Raw genomic sequence first — 15,094 nt, 5'->3', positions numbered from 1 at the left:
TTGTTGCAATGAGGACTTTTTATTCTAACCCAGTCATTAGTGGCAATGGCAGGTGGGATGGTACTGTATGATGATTGGTAGAATTGTGTCTGGGAGGGATCAGCATGCAAAATGAGCCCTCCAGAATGTCTAAAATCACCCTGGTCGTGACATTAAACTCCCCCGTGGAGCACCCCGCAAATGTCTAGCTGCATATGTTCCCAGGGGCGTGATGGCCAAGCCAGTGGTTGAACTGGGGGTGTTGTGGGGTGCCCTGTCTTGCTGCCTGTGCGACAGTCCCTCATTAGGGCTTCTATGTCCCTGCTGATGGCTTGCCATCAAACCAAGTAGTGGCACTGGTGTATTTTAGCGCAGGTCAAAGCATTCTGAGGACACGCTGTCCCTCTGAGCCCAGGCAGTGTTTCAGAATAGCATTTTCCATCGCATCACTCTGGACTGCAATTCCCAATGCGATTATCTATGTTTCAAATTATTCTAACCATCTTTCTATGGCACTGGGGGCCCTGGTAGAGCGAGGAAGGGGGAGGGAGACAGAAGGATAAATTCAGCTATGTCTTTGCCAAATGTTATGTAGAAGAGACAAACAGTAAGTCATTAAGTCATAATAAAGTATGTCATAAAAAGTCACGGTATAGTATGTCAAAAAAATTATACAAAAAAGTCATAGTAAATGTAGTCATTATAATCAATAAAAGCACCGGACTGGTCCCCCAACAGCGACGCCTAGAGCAGACTCAGATCATTCAGTGTGTGCAACGGCTCCAGAAGATCTTTTATCAGTCTGTAGCCTGTACGCAGTTCTTCACTATGGTGTTCTGAACTATTGCATTAATTATTTTAATACATCACATGAACTTGCACTATATGCTATTCTAGTAACAGACATACACTCATTAGTGTGGTGTACACTGTTTACAAAGACCTGTTGACTTTGCTGCTATGAATCCCACCAGTATCATCAGCACCACTCACTTTACCATGTCATTTTTCTTCCACTAATGTTTTATAGTTTCTGTTTTCATTAAATTTTATTTTAGTTTATGCAGCTCTCTTTATTTATTAGTTACTTTGGTTATTTACATGTATTTATTTCATTTTTTCTGATTCTGTTTCTGATATAAAAAACAAACATATTTTCCCACTGAGGATCAATAAAGGTGTAGCCTATCTTATCTTATAGCATGTCATAAAACATGACGGAAATCAGTCAAATATGTCCCTAAAATGTCATAGTTTATGGTATGTCATAAAAAAGGACATTAAAATGCTATAATATAGTATGTCATAAAAATGTTAGAAAAAGTCATAGTATAGTACGTCATAAAAAATGTTAGAAAAAGTCATAGTTTAGTATTTGAGAGATAAATTGAAGCTTGTGTCAGCTGTTTAATACTATTAGTAGAGTGTAGACCTTGCTCACCACAGCGTCACTTTGCTGTTAAGCTTTTAAATATTCCAAAAATAAGATCACAGATTATGTAATCAATGTTTCACAGTCTCGACAGATCCGGTCTAGCCAAGACCTAAACAAACAAGACATTTCTCTCACCCTTTGAACTCAGATTTGAAACGTCATTGCTAAATGCATTCATAGTTCACTGTTAATGGTGAAATCCCATATTGATTAGTGCCAAATTGTATGCACATTTGGGTTTGCAAAGTTGGATTCAATACAATATGAGGGCGCAATTTGATACTTTCCAAAGTGTATTGTACAGACTTTGTTATAGTACGGTTGTAGTGTATACCAAAGAATTTTGTTTAGACCTATTTAGTTATAGTATAGTAGCAAAAAGACAGAAAGTAATATACCCTTTGGTACAATTATATCCCAACATCATACAAATATTGTTGCAAGGCAGAGATGCTGTTTAAGAAGTAAACATTGGTGTTTGAGCTTTTTCGCTTCAATTTAGAGGGAAGCTCACCATAGAGTCAAAGTTAATGATTATTCATTATCACTTCTTCCTCACTAGGATCGGCTTCAGTCGAATATTTCATCTAATCAATTCAGGTTGACGTTCAAGGATATTCTTCCTGCGGCAGCTGAAAAAGTTCAGCCTGCCAAAGACGATGATGGTGCACTTCTACACTTCCATCATCGAGTCCATCCTCACCTCCTACATCACTGTTTGGAATGCTGCTGCCACTGCTAAAGACAAGGGCAGATTGCAGCACTCAAACTGCTGAGAAGGTGAGTGGCTGCAATCTGCTGTCCCTCCAGGACCCATCCCACTCAAGACAAAAACTGTTAGAAACAGTCCCCTCTGGCAGAAGGCTGCAGTCCATCAGGACCAAAACCTCACGCATCTCACGCAGCTAGCATTATTAGCAAGGCCCAGGACCCCCACTGACATAGATTCAGTTTGATAATCATCTCCCGACGAATATTTAATTCTCTGCGCAGTAATGCTGCGCCTTCATCCACGGGATCATTATCAAAAGGACATGCCATGGTAGTGGAAATAGTCGCCACCTAACATAACTTATAATGACTGATTTTTGCAATGATTTTCTGAAAAAACAGACGACAGAACTATACTACGCCAAAACTCGCGTGCTGACTGAATGAATGAGGAAATCAAATACCGTGTGTGGCTGAAAGAGGGCGGAGACAGAGAGAAACTCGAGGTTTGTTGAGAAAAACCTGGTCCCATCAGGTTAGGTTCATAGAGCATGTTAACATGGTAACTGACCGAGAGTTTAAGTTACCTCTCTTTGTGAAACAGGCTAGAGTTACCTCTCTTTCTCTGGTTTGAGTTACCTCCCTTTGTGAAACGGAAAACTCAGAGTTTCCCTCATTTCAGGGTTAACAGACTCAGAGTTTTCACTAAACCTGCTTTGTGAAACGGACCCCAGGTAAACATTATAACTGCTAAACATCGGTTTGTTATCGTTGTCATTAAAGAATGTCCCTGTACTTCTTGCAGGTATATTTATTTATAGCTTCAGTACATTATTAGATGTGCACACAGATGCTCACAGTTTGCTAATGCTAATGAAAGGAATTGCAATCCTGTTACTTAGTACACAGTATGATTGAATCAGTATTTGTGATCAAAATGCAAAGGCTTGGTCAAGATGCAGAATATGTTATGACTATTTAAAATAAATCAGAGACTTAGAGAATGTCGAACCATGTTCATTGAGATTTATAGAAAGTGTAAAACCTCTTAGGCATAACACTGCTTTCAACAAAGTGCTATGCCTGAGGCTTTTTCTTTTGAAAAAGGAAAAGGTGTTGCAGTAACTTACAGTAGGCTACATGAATCTTGCCTCACAAAGATTTTGAAGCACAAAAATAAAACCAGTCTATCAAAAGGGTGATGCTTCAGATGATTGGTGCCAAAAGATGCTACCTAACTGACGTGGCAGAGTACCTCTTTCTTTCCCCACATCACGGACGTGAATGTTTCTCAGTTGTTGAAACCTTTGAAGCTCATTGAGAAACAGGCTAAATGCGGAAGAGGTCGGATAGTTCCGTTTTTATGCCAGCAGTGTGGCTTGCCCCCACAATATACATATTCATCAATGCGTCCACAGACAGAGGAAAGTCATTATAATATCACAGAGACATGGACGGTCTATTGGCATAACTGCATCTTTAAGTCTGGTCTCAGAACGGCTTCATTACCACCAGCCTGCACTGCACTAGACTGGATAAGGTCTAGAGGTTTCCAACCAGATCACACACAAAGATAGACAAACACACATCCTTAGTCCATTTCTTCTTCTTTTTTTCCTCGACCCATGCAACTCTTGTCACAGTCTCTGAGGCAATTTATGTTTTAACAGCTCAATCATGACCATAATAATTCCCCTTCTGTGCTTCCAGCGTGTGTGAAGTGTGGAGGCTTCTCCCATGTGTGGTTGCGTTGGCATGGAAACAAGAAGGGCATTGTGATGTGTGTATTGAATTTTTCACCCCTTTCCCCACAGTGAGGAAAGCCTGACACCATCCCCTCCCCCCACCGATTACACCAGAGAGCAGGGGGGCAGATTCTTTCAAGATCTCAGCCAGCACAGGTACTGTACATACAAAGTCACTGCACTCCAACCTCTATGTTCCTTTAAAGTGAGACTACACCCTATATGTACAAATGCTTACAGATACAGAAAATAATTGTAATAATTATTATACATTTAATTTAAAATGTTATATATACATATTATACATATATATGTATATGTATACAAAAATAATTGTAATAGTTATTATATATTTAATTTAAATTTTTATATAAAATTGTATATATACATATATATATATATAATACATATTATACATATATATGTGTATGTATAAATAAAAATGTATTTTTATATTAATATATATAATTAAAATATAATGAAGTAATTAAGATAAGTGTCATGGTGATATACTGTATATTAGTTCTGTTTTTTTCCCCTATTCACACGTGGTATCTTGCAAAACGTATGGAATTTTACATTACATATCTAAAAAGGTTGTTTCCTCAAAATTAGTTTTTTTTTCTCTGCCAGAAATATCCACTTAAGTAGAATGCATGCACTTACACGCACCAAACTGTTCATATTAGGTTTTTTAAGAGTGGTTTGTTCATATGTTATTCATATGAATGATTTATAAACCTTTTTTTCCTAAATACATGGTGGAAATGTATTCCTTTTTTAATGGCTGTTGGCCGTATTTTCTCATTAATGAAGTAATACAACGAGATATCCAAAATTCTCTATGTAAAACCTCTGACTCTAATATGTCAACTAAAGGAAATTAGAATTCTAGACCTGGTTTTATCCAATAATTCGATTCGTCTTCTGGAAATGTATGCAAATTAGCGCATATTTGATGAAATACCTTATTTACACATACAAAATTCAGTAAATCTACTTCCAGCACTGACCAAAGTAGTAGTAGTACCATATAAAAATGAATAAAATACCCCTCCGTAATTTTGAATGTGTCTTCCATTCCTCATACTGCCCCTTCTGGCTATTATAAATATGGAGAGAGGTAAGGGGTACAACATGCTTGGAACAAGCAGCCTCAGAAATGACCACTTTCCTCATGAAAGGAAAAGGATCTAGCTCGTTATCGCCATCTAGTGGCAGCAGAAGTGTAACCATCAACTGCCTACATTACATATTTATCTAAAATAAAAAGACAGATCCAGGTGACAAGTTGTCACATTAACATTTATTGTAAAGGTGATATTATTCCAAAATATTAATATGTTAGAGGAACAGAGATAAAGAACAAGAGGTGAAGACATCTAGAAAACATCTACACAAGACTTTGGTAAGAATCCTGGGACACATTCTTATCAAAAAATTCCACAGCAAAAAAAACAAACAATAAAATCTTCTAATAATGCTCAAAATCATACAGATCTCAATCGTGGTCCATCTACACGTACAACAATATAGCTGGGTAAAAAGCCAACTGGGCATTTAGTGTTCTAGAAACAACTGAACAATCAAAGGCGTATAAAACACTGGAATGGCTGGGCACCTGTGCTTTAAGTCTGGAATATACTGTACTACATAAGGATACCACAAGATATAACAGTTCTTTATCTCATTATTAAATCAATTTTTATTTCATAATCATATTTTTCAAGATATATTATACCACAACAAGTTTACAGTAATCTTGCAAAATAGTCGTATGTGTATAAGAGCTAGAGGGAAAGCACGGAAGAAACAGCCTAGTTTAAATCCAGAGTTTTCCAGTGAGATCTTGAAATTCCTCTTTTCTTGACTGACCTGAGCTCTGGATTTAACCGAGACAGATTCAAGCATGTGCCGTTTCAGCCCTAAACAGAGTGCATTGGATCATTGTGCGACAGTGTGCCATGCCTTGTCCTGTTCCTAGCCCCACTGTCATCCCTCCCTCTCTTCCACATCAGCCCTGTTCCCCCTACTCCTTCCTAGCAGGGGTGCACATTACATGCTCTGATCTCCTTCCTGTCCTTGCAGCTGGACAGCTGGGCAGTCTTAAACCTCTGCTTTACTGTCATGAGCCGTTCTTGAATACCTCCACCGCACAGCTTGGTGCATTCTGTCCAACTTGACCACGGCCTCATTTTACATCCTAAAGACAGAAATCGAGATAAAGGAAAAACTTTTTTTTTAGTTATTTTCTGTGTGGTTGTAGTTGTTAATGTATCAAGGGTGAATACCAACCCGGATGCTCGGAGGTGACCTCAGCTCTACCCTGTTTGCTTCTCCTCTTTTCACGCTGTTCCTTGCGTCGTTTCTTCTCATCACTGTTGGCTTGTCCTCGGTTGCACTTCCTGATCTTACACTTTTTCCTCTGGATAGTTTCAGGACACGGGTCTCCTCCAAACTGAGGCTCCAGCTTCACCATGCGTGTCCGGATCGTATGACCCTTCCCACAGGACTTATTGCACTCTGACCACTCAGTCCACTCTGACATGATGCAGTCTATGGCTGAGAAGAATTGGACAAAAACAAAGTTGTTTAGGGGGTTGTGACAAAAGAGTGGTAAAGGATGAGGAGGACGGTTTGACGTTTTTTTTGTGTGTATTGTAAGTTATGGATTATATATAAATCCCCATCTAGGGAATACAGTTTGTTTGATCTTAAATTATACAGTGACACCATAGAGAATGCTTTTGAAATTTGCCATTTTCACATGGTTCTGATGTAACATCCTGCCCACCGCTGTAAATCTAATAAGCACTGACATGAAAAATTAATACATACAGTGTACTGTATATTAACAACTGTAAGTCCTGAAACAACAAAATTGATATTTATTCAAATCATTTTGGGGGACAGTAATAAATTGACCTAGCAGGTTCATGGTTTTGGCTGGTGGTTTGGCAACCTCTTCTCTTGCTTAGAGTAACATTAATTTCAAGATATAGGAATAAAGATTCCAACACATTTCTATTAAATAGAGAGTGTATGGCTTTAAAATATGGCTCTGTTTCAAGTCTTATTGTTTTGATAAAAAACATAGCTCATCATAGACTATTTGGTAGACCGCGTAACAGAGAAAAACAGAGACGGTGAATGAGAGTATTCATTTTTTACATCAAAACATGGACAAACATTTTTTATACAGAATCAATCTCAAATTTGTCTTGCATTGAATTCTGATCAAAATATTTACTGAGTGGGACATTTTTTAGATGGAAAATAAACTTCTCAGGACAAATTATGTAATGGAGACTTTGTTTTTTATCTCAAACCCATTTTAGTTCATTTCACTAAGGGCTTATATTTCTAATTAACCTCAAACTGTTTTACAAACTGCTTTTTTAATGATGTTATTTTTTGTAATTCCTTCCTAATGTTAAACATTTCATTCAAAATGTTTTTTGTCTGTCATTGATTACAACTGGAATACAAATAAACCATATTATCTCATGTACATCTTATAAAAACAAGCACCAAATTACTGTAAATATTGAATCGATACACAGTACAGTCATAGGTGAATATGTGTGTCTGCACTGCGTGCTGCGAAGTAACTCCCATCAGTGTATGTATCTGCATCAAAGCACCAGGTTGCATAATGAAGATGAAATTATTATGTATTTCCATAAATGTATAGTATGTTGGTGTGGAGATAGAAATACTTACGGCACTCTGGAAGCATGCACTTCTCCACCTGTTCTAAGTCTTCTGTACATTCTCCCAGCTCAACTGGGGACTTGAGCATGCGCTGTCGTGTCCTCGATCCCTTACCGCAAGTCACACTGCAGTCACTCCAGTCAGACCATGGAGTCAGCATGCAGGGAATTGTGTCTATACACAAAAGGAGTCCCTCAGTAACACTTTCAGATATGCATTTTGACATTAAATCGGTCTGAGATATTTGAACTCAAAGGCTAACACTGATCTAAACAATAATGAATAGTAGCAGCAAAACAAGGAGACCAAAGCTTATTCAAAAGTGTTGTTGTTCTGAATTCATTGTTTAAGAGTTAAATCTGAAAGAAAATCCTATTTGATTAAAGTTCAGATAGTTGCTGCAGGAAAACTGTGTTTGTCTCATCAGTGCTCATCAGTTAGGCTACCGACTGCTTAATGGGGCAAAAGTGCAGAAGTCAGGATAGTTGTGGTCCTGAAAAGGCTGCTACTCACGACATTCTGGCATCATGCACTTCTCCACTTCTAGCACCTCTGCTCCACAAATGGAGCCATCTGCAGGAGGCGTCTTCACCATGCGCTCTCTCCTCTTCATGCCGAGACCGCAAGTGGCACTGCAGATATCCCATTCACCCCACTCTGTAACCAGACAACTGCTGGGAGCTTAGGCCAAGAGGGACAGACAAAGTACAGTAAATCTACAGTGCTATTTACATTACATAATGTAATTGGAACTGGTTCACTTTACATCAGAAAATGGAAAACTCACAGCATTCCTCGTTGACCACACAGTTTTCAGTCTCCTCTGTGGGCAGGGTGCAGACTGAGCCATCGTCCGGGAACTGCTTCACATAACGCTCCCGGGAACGTGTGCCCATCCCGCAGGACAAACTACAGGGAGACCAGGTGATCCACTCTGACAACATACAGGTTGAGGAATCTAAAGAGTCAGGTGACAAAGAGGAAGATGTCAGCAAGCTTCCAGAGAAGTCAGTGATTAAGGTAGATTACTAAATTATTTAAAAGCACAGGGAACTCAAAAACGTTGAATCTGCAGCTTAAGGTGTTAAACACTGTATGTATGTGGCCTTGCCAGCATCTATTATAAATTTCACCACTTGCTGTAAATTATGGGATTCAAGAAGAATAGTAATTCAATATTTTTCATATCTTAACATCAAAATAAATCTATAGCTGATTGGGGCCCAAAACCACAGGTCAGGTAATCAACCCATTCCCAGCAGGCATGCTATGAACTTTCTTGTATAAATGGTTCTATATAACTAATAATAACAATACAAAAAGAAACAAAAAAAACAACAAATGGATCTATTTGGTTCTGAGTCCAAACAGCTCATTAGTTTATTTTGAATGCTCTGGTGCTTTGTGCACTCTTGTAATCATTGTATGTTTGAACATTGTTGAAACAGCACTCTCCACAATAAGGCCGGAATGCTGTATATGTAGGCTCATTAAAAATGCCCAGGTTCCAAAGCACAGAAATAAACAGATTTTGTATTTCTTGTCAAAATAAATGTGTCACTGCTTGTTTTCAAACGCAGAAGAAGACAGAGAACAGTAAAAAATAAACACCATCTAGATAAGTGAGCACATGTAATACTTATGGCTGTCACTGGCAGCACTGCTTCACTTTTCTTTTTGGTAAGTATCTCCACCAGCAAGAATGAGGTGAGTGTTGTTTAGCTGAAGATACATGTAAGGACTATTTGTCTGTTGGAAAATCTTGGTATGTGTTTTTCATATAGAAAACATAATAAAGTCCAATAATGACTTTTTCAAATGTTAGCATTTGAGACTTGGTATGGAAGTGAAGCAGAGTGTAAATATTGAACTGTGACATATTTTTGTTGTATTGGATCTGAACTCAAAGATCACTGGATTTGATATGAAACTGTGATTGTGGGGTTGAAATGCCAACTTTCGGCTTTGATTTCAGGGTGCTTACATCCACATAAGGCAAACTATGTAGGAATTATAGCCCTTTTTATACCTAGTATTCTCTTCAAGATGTTATTTTTGTGCCATGGATAATGTGTGTAGGCTGTCAGCAAGGCTAAGGACGCAAGTGCGCATGTGTAATGTGCATCCATAAGCTGAAACACGTGTTACTTTATCAGCACAGTTCATTTGAATAAATTAGCAGTTTTATTGTGGCATATTTCATTCAATTCAATTCAAGTCAATTCAATTTTATTCATAGTAACAAATCATAACAAAAGTTATCTTAGAACACTTTACAGAGTAGGTATAGACCACACTCTATGACTTATTTATGATTTACATAGACCCAACAATTCCCCCGTAGATTACGGTGGCAACAAAAACCTTCCCTATTACAGGCAGGAACGTCAGACAGACCCAGCTCTATTTCACTTTTATTTGCCTGGTTGTATTTAAATGTAGTGCTGAAGTGTTTAATTGTTCCCCCATGAACACTGTAAGTTTTAAAAGGTGCTATATAGACAAAGCTTTAAAATCTTATCATAAGTAAACCATTCAAGGTGTAAAACATGGCACATTCTCCCCATCATTAAACTAGCAATAAAGGGCTTATTTTACTGGTAGAAAAATCTAACTTATTGATCAACCGTAATGGGGTTACCTTGTTTCACTTCTTTATCACATAATTTAATCATCTATGTGAAATGATAATTTATATATCTCCATACTTGTCATAGACGTGTTGGTCAAAGGAAATGTTCACTTGATGGTGGTGTGTGGAAAAGGTCAGGGGGTCATGAAAGTCATTATGTTTCATCAATCATTAGATTAGACCAAACTGTTGGACGCTGATCTACATGGAAACCTAACCTGCTGCCTCAGGCACAACCATTAATTCAGTGAAAGAAGACAGAGAGAGAAAGAGAGAAAATAAACCTTGAACAAGCAGAAGATATAATTTATTTTTCTCTTAACATCTGACGAATATATTTAATGGCCTAATGCAATTTAACTTGACTTGCTATGAAATGTAAAAGCCTGCAATATAAACAGAGTTACCTCCTTGACTTTCCTTCTGCTTTCACCTCACTGCTGCAGAAGAATGATACCTTGGGTATTATTGATGGCCTACAACAATAAGGTTTTTAAAAAAGTTTTTTAGAGGGTCAAAACATTAATGGAAGCAATAATCCTAACATTTCAATAAAATAATCAAAGAGATATAAAGGCCCTTGGGAGATGCTAAACCTTTAGAAAACTATTTTTACCTCAACAGTTGCATGGGCTTTTTTGTTACACAGTAGATAGATATTTACCCTCATCACTGCATCCAGGCCCCATGCAAGGCTCAAAATCCTGGGTGTGTGGGCAGGGTACACTAAGGTCCAACTGGGCTTTTAGCATCCTCTGCCTCATCCGCTTGCCCTTTTCACAAGTGGCCGAGCTGCAGGCGGACCATGGAGACCAGTTGGAGTAGATACATGTCTCAGGGGTATCATCTGCAACATGGTAAAGGGGAATAACGGTACTGTACTACAATTGTCTGACACTGTTAACGATGCTTCAAGTCTTGTGTAAGAAAGAGAGAGAGAGAGCGAGAGAGAGAGAGAGAGAGAGAGAGAGAGAGAGAGCGAGAGAGAGAGAGAGAGAGAGAGAGAGAGAGAGAGAGAGAGAGAGAGAGAGAGAGAGAGAGAGAGAGAGAGAGAGAGAGAAATTGGAGCAGGCTCCAGACCTTCCTCTTTCTCCTCCTGGGCAATATCTGCTACAATGTCATCCACATTGTCCGGCACAATGTTGCACTGTTCACCCTGCAAACAGACAACACATAGACACAGTAATGTCGGGGCATACTCAAGCACTCTGTAGGTGCTCTGTTGCTTTGGTTTTCTGTTTGTCCTCTCTAAAACTTTCATTTCTGATAGCTGTGAGAGTGAAAGCTGGCAAATGGGCAGGTCAGCATAAGCCTACAAATTCTCTTAGTTGGGATTTTCCCAACACCGGAAGAAGACATAGTCTATACGAATGAAAGTCCCTGCATTCTACAATTCTGCAGGTATAAACTGAGCATGTGTGCATGTGCTAAGTAAATGACGAGTAATTGGTTGTGACAAAAGGATCACAGAATAAACTCCCCACAGCTGCCTCTAGGTGCCACTGAAGGATTGCTAACCTTTTATCCCTTTCTGGTTTGCAGCCAGAGTTTAACCACCCATCAAATTCTAATAAGAAACAACATATAATTCACAGAGTTATTTTAAGAGAGAGAGAGAGTATTTTTTACACCTGCCATAAATGTTTTAATTAACGTTCTTGTCAATGCTTTGTTTCATTTTTATTGTCTAAAACTCTTTTAGGAGCTGCATCACAAAAATAATTTGAGGTATAGTGGCACTTATTGTTCTTGGTATAAATGACACTGGTGGGGATTGGTCATATTACACATCATCATCATCAGTGTATTGATTTAAGGAATATCACATTCCCACTTTTGTTATCATACCTTTACTTTAAAGAAGAGGTGTTCGATATACAACTAATAAAAACTGACATTTCATAACATGAATTAGAATTAGATTTATATTTAATTTTTGTTCGATTTGAAAAGCAGCAAACAAATCTTGTTGACAGGTTTCCAAATGATTTTTTTTTCCCCTTGTGAAAATACTACTCCCATCAAGCACACCACAAATACAGGAGTACATCCGCCACTGATCAATTGCTGTATTGATGGACAGGATTGAACTGACCATCGTACCTGCTGAGTAGTGATAAAAAAAAAGAAAGCTGACTCTCCCCTCCCTCTCTGTCTCTGCATTTGAGGCCTTAAAAGGCATCTATACTTCACAAACGATAGAAAATATTAAAGGAGCATTTGTAGTTTGTACCATAGACTTAAGAGGGTTAAGAGTGAACAAGTGTATATGTGAAGAGGTGCAGAGCTGAGCTGTAAGTACTAGAAGATCACCCCAGAATGCAACACTAAAGCAAGGGTATCAGCACTTATGACGAGAAAAATACTTGCAGAGAAGCAATCAAAAGAGAAAGAACGACCAAGGATCTTTCTTTTTTCTGCTTTTTCTTACTTACTGTGAGACGAAAGGGCTAATCAACTGGGTCACTGTATAATTTGTACAGCACAATCGCTAGACTCAATTACAGTCTGAATGTTTAGTTGTTAAAATACCCTACTATACCATTTTGTACGAACTCCTGCATTATCCTATCCTATAGTATCTGTATTTGCATCAAGAACTGAATGGTATGAAAATAGACGGACCTTTCTGGCGATGCGTTCCACCATCAACCGGGCCACTGGAGTGATGGCACCCCCTTCAGGGTCATAGAAAGGGCTCTGTGGATGATCCAGACTGGTCAGGGGACGGATCTTGTCCGGGGTTTCAATGGGTTTGTTGGGAGACTAAAACAAGCACATAGAAGGTCAGAAGAGAAAAACGTAGATCTTAGGGATTTCAAAAATAACACACTGTCAGGGTTTATTTGAAAAATACTTGACAATGTGCACAAAGTCACTCAAGGTGACACAAAGGACAAGTGACACAAAGGACAAGTCACAAAGTGTAAAGAACAGCTTTAGAGAATAATTGTAGTTTATATAGGTGATGCTGCTTTTAGTCAACAGAAAAGGTCTGCCAGCATGGGGTTGATAGAAGCACAACCACCAGAGGCTGTCTGGAGGTAAAAGATCAGCTCATCCTTCAACCCCCCGCTGTGACCAAACCAAGGCAGAAAAACAAGCAAAGAGCAGTTCTGTTTGTGTTTGTGAGAGAGGGGAAGATAGGGAGAAGGGCAATGGTGGCTGGCCTCAGTGAAAGTAATGGCACAGAGAGTCCCACCATCCACAATATCCTCAGGCCTTCACAATAATGTCTGTGCATTCATATTTCACTGAGTTACGAATCTGAGAAGGTTTTTTATGCTAATTCCAGCAATTCAATTCTAGTACTTAATTTCCCTGAGCTGTGTGTTATGGCCGCTCCAACTGGTGACTGTGTTGATAAAATGACCAAATCAACTCATCATACTACAATAACTTACTTCCTGTTGCTTGCAGACCACCCGTCCCTTTCATCTATGATCATCTGCTGTACACCGTTCAAATTCTGTACTTCCACTTGACAAAAGGTTTTTACAGATGATTTACCATAACATTAATATAGTGGAATTTTGGAGTTCAGACTATACTGCAGATGGCAAGTGGAAGCTGTGTTTGCTATGAAAAAAATATGAAATACTAGTGCGAATAGAATTTTAGAGAACAGTCAACCTACTCAGAGTCAAAAAGAACACAAACTGAAAGTTGCTGAACATGCCTGACCTGCAGTACAGTCCGATTTAGTCAGTGTGAGACACAAAGTGTCTGTAAGCAAGGACAAGTGTGGTGTACTGAGAAGTGTGTGTGTGTGTATGCATGTGAGTGTGAGTGTGAGAGGGAGAGAAGAAGATGAAGAGGAAGAGTGAAATTATTCCTGAAGCTGGCCAAAAGAACACAGTTCAGTGGGTTCATCTGTGAGCTCCAAGGGATCAGCCAAAGGTTTCACACGTCGTCATAGAGTTTGATCAAACGTCCGCATGCACAGCCTAATCTGTTAGTGCTGACTGGAGACACTGAGCACACAGCAGGCAGCACCTCAGGGTGAGGGCGGCAGGGTAAAACGTTCAAGGCTGTTAAAGGAGAATTGGATGGGTGATGACACTTGAATTGTTGCAGACTGCCAGTATGTGAGGAGGTGAGAGAGGGAGTGATGGTGAATGTAAGCAGACAGGCAGATGAAGAGGAAGAGGTTGGCGTAGTGACAAGGTCAAAACTTGAGTGTGAAGGGAAGACTCAGCTGGTGATGAGAGTTCGGATGAAGGTTACTCAGGGGTTGAAAGGTGGGGAGAATAACAGTTTGCAAGAGGTTGTGATTGCTGTGGGATTGCAGGTAGGTAAACAGAGTTGAGTCACACATTCAGAGGGGTCCCCAAAGAAATTTAAGTCAGAAGCAGGAATTCAGAGGGGCACTGTTTTTGTTGCATGATGATGATGATGCAGTTAAAGTTCCTTTTTCCACCTAGTGTTTAATTAAGACAAAAATGAAACAATAACACATTTGAAAACAGTTGCTTCTTACTGAGGTGACATCATGCTTTAATAAAATACTTAGTGATTAATATTAAAATGCTTCAGTGTTCTCACTGACCTCATATGTCACCCCACTGTCAGTGCCTGCATCCCAGGGGATCAGGTCCTGGACCACCCTTTGGACCCAGCCACACTCCTTGGTACACAAGTCCTCAGCAGACAGACCCACATTCCAGTCCGGACTGGGCCCCAACATGGTCAGGAAGGACATGAGGTGACGGGTCTGGTCCACTGAAAATTCAGCTGAGGGGGCGGCACGCCTGAGGAAGACATTGAGAATGAGCTCTGTGTTATTCAAAGCAGTTTATAAGTGTGTGTAAGGAAAGAAAGAGACGCTACCTGCATCCCAACCGACTAAATGAGAAAATGTGTCTAATAATATATTAT

At 39.2% G+C, this 15,094-nt stretch overlaps 1 protein-coding gene across 1 annotated transcript in view; it reads right to left on the bottom strand.

Annotated features, from left to right (window-relative positions):
* Positions 1 to 5,859: 5,859 nt before the first annotated feature.
* The window catches only part of spon1a (spondin 1a), a 75,494-nt gene continuing 66,259 nt past the window's right edge, over positions 5,860 to 15,094 (bottom strand). Inside the window, exons 8-16 of the mRNA XM_083913870.1 lie at positions 14,766 to 14,967; positions 12,842 to 12,982; positions 11,297 to 11,372; positions 10,881 to 11,063; positions 8,372 to 8,542; positions 8,098 to 8,265; positions 7,594 to 7,758; positions 6,166 to 6,432; positions 5,860 to 6,073 (exon numbers count right to left, since the gene is read on the bottom strand). Coding sequence (XP_083769996.1) covers positions 5,910 to 6,073; positions 6,166 to 6,432; positions 7,594 to 7,758; positions 8,098 to 8,265; positions 8,372 to 8,542; positions 10,881 to 11,063; positions 11,297 to 11,372; positions 12,842 to 12,982; positions 14,766 to 14,967 — 1,537 coding nt within the window. The 3' untranslated portion in view covers positions 5,860 to 5,909. The remainder of the gene's footprint in view (positions 6,074 to 6,165; positions 6,433 to 7,593; positions 7,759 to 8,097; positions 8,266 to 8,371; positions 8,543 to 10,880; positions 11,064 to 11,296; positions 11,373 to 12,841; positions 12,983 to 14,765; positions 14,968 to 15,094) is intronic.

This window comes from Echiichthys vipera (assembly GCF_963691815.1).
Source record: "Echiichthys vipera genome assembly, chromosome: 1".
Classification (NCBI taxonomy): domain Eukaryota; kingdom Metazoa; phylum Chordata; class Actinopteri; order Perciformes; family Trachinidae; genus Echiichthys; species Echiichthys vipera.
This window is presented reverse-complemented; position numbering and strand designations above follow the sequence as displayed.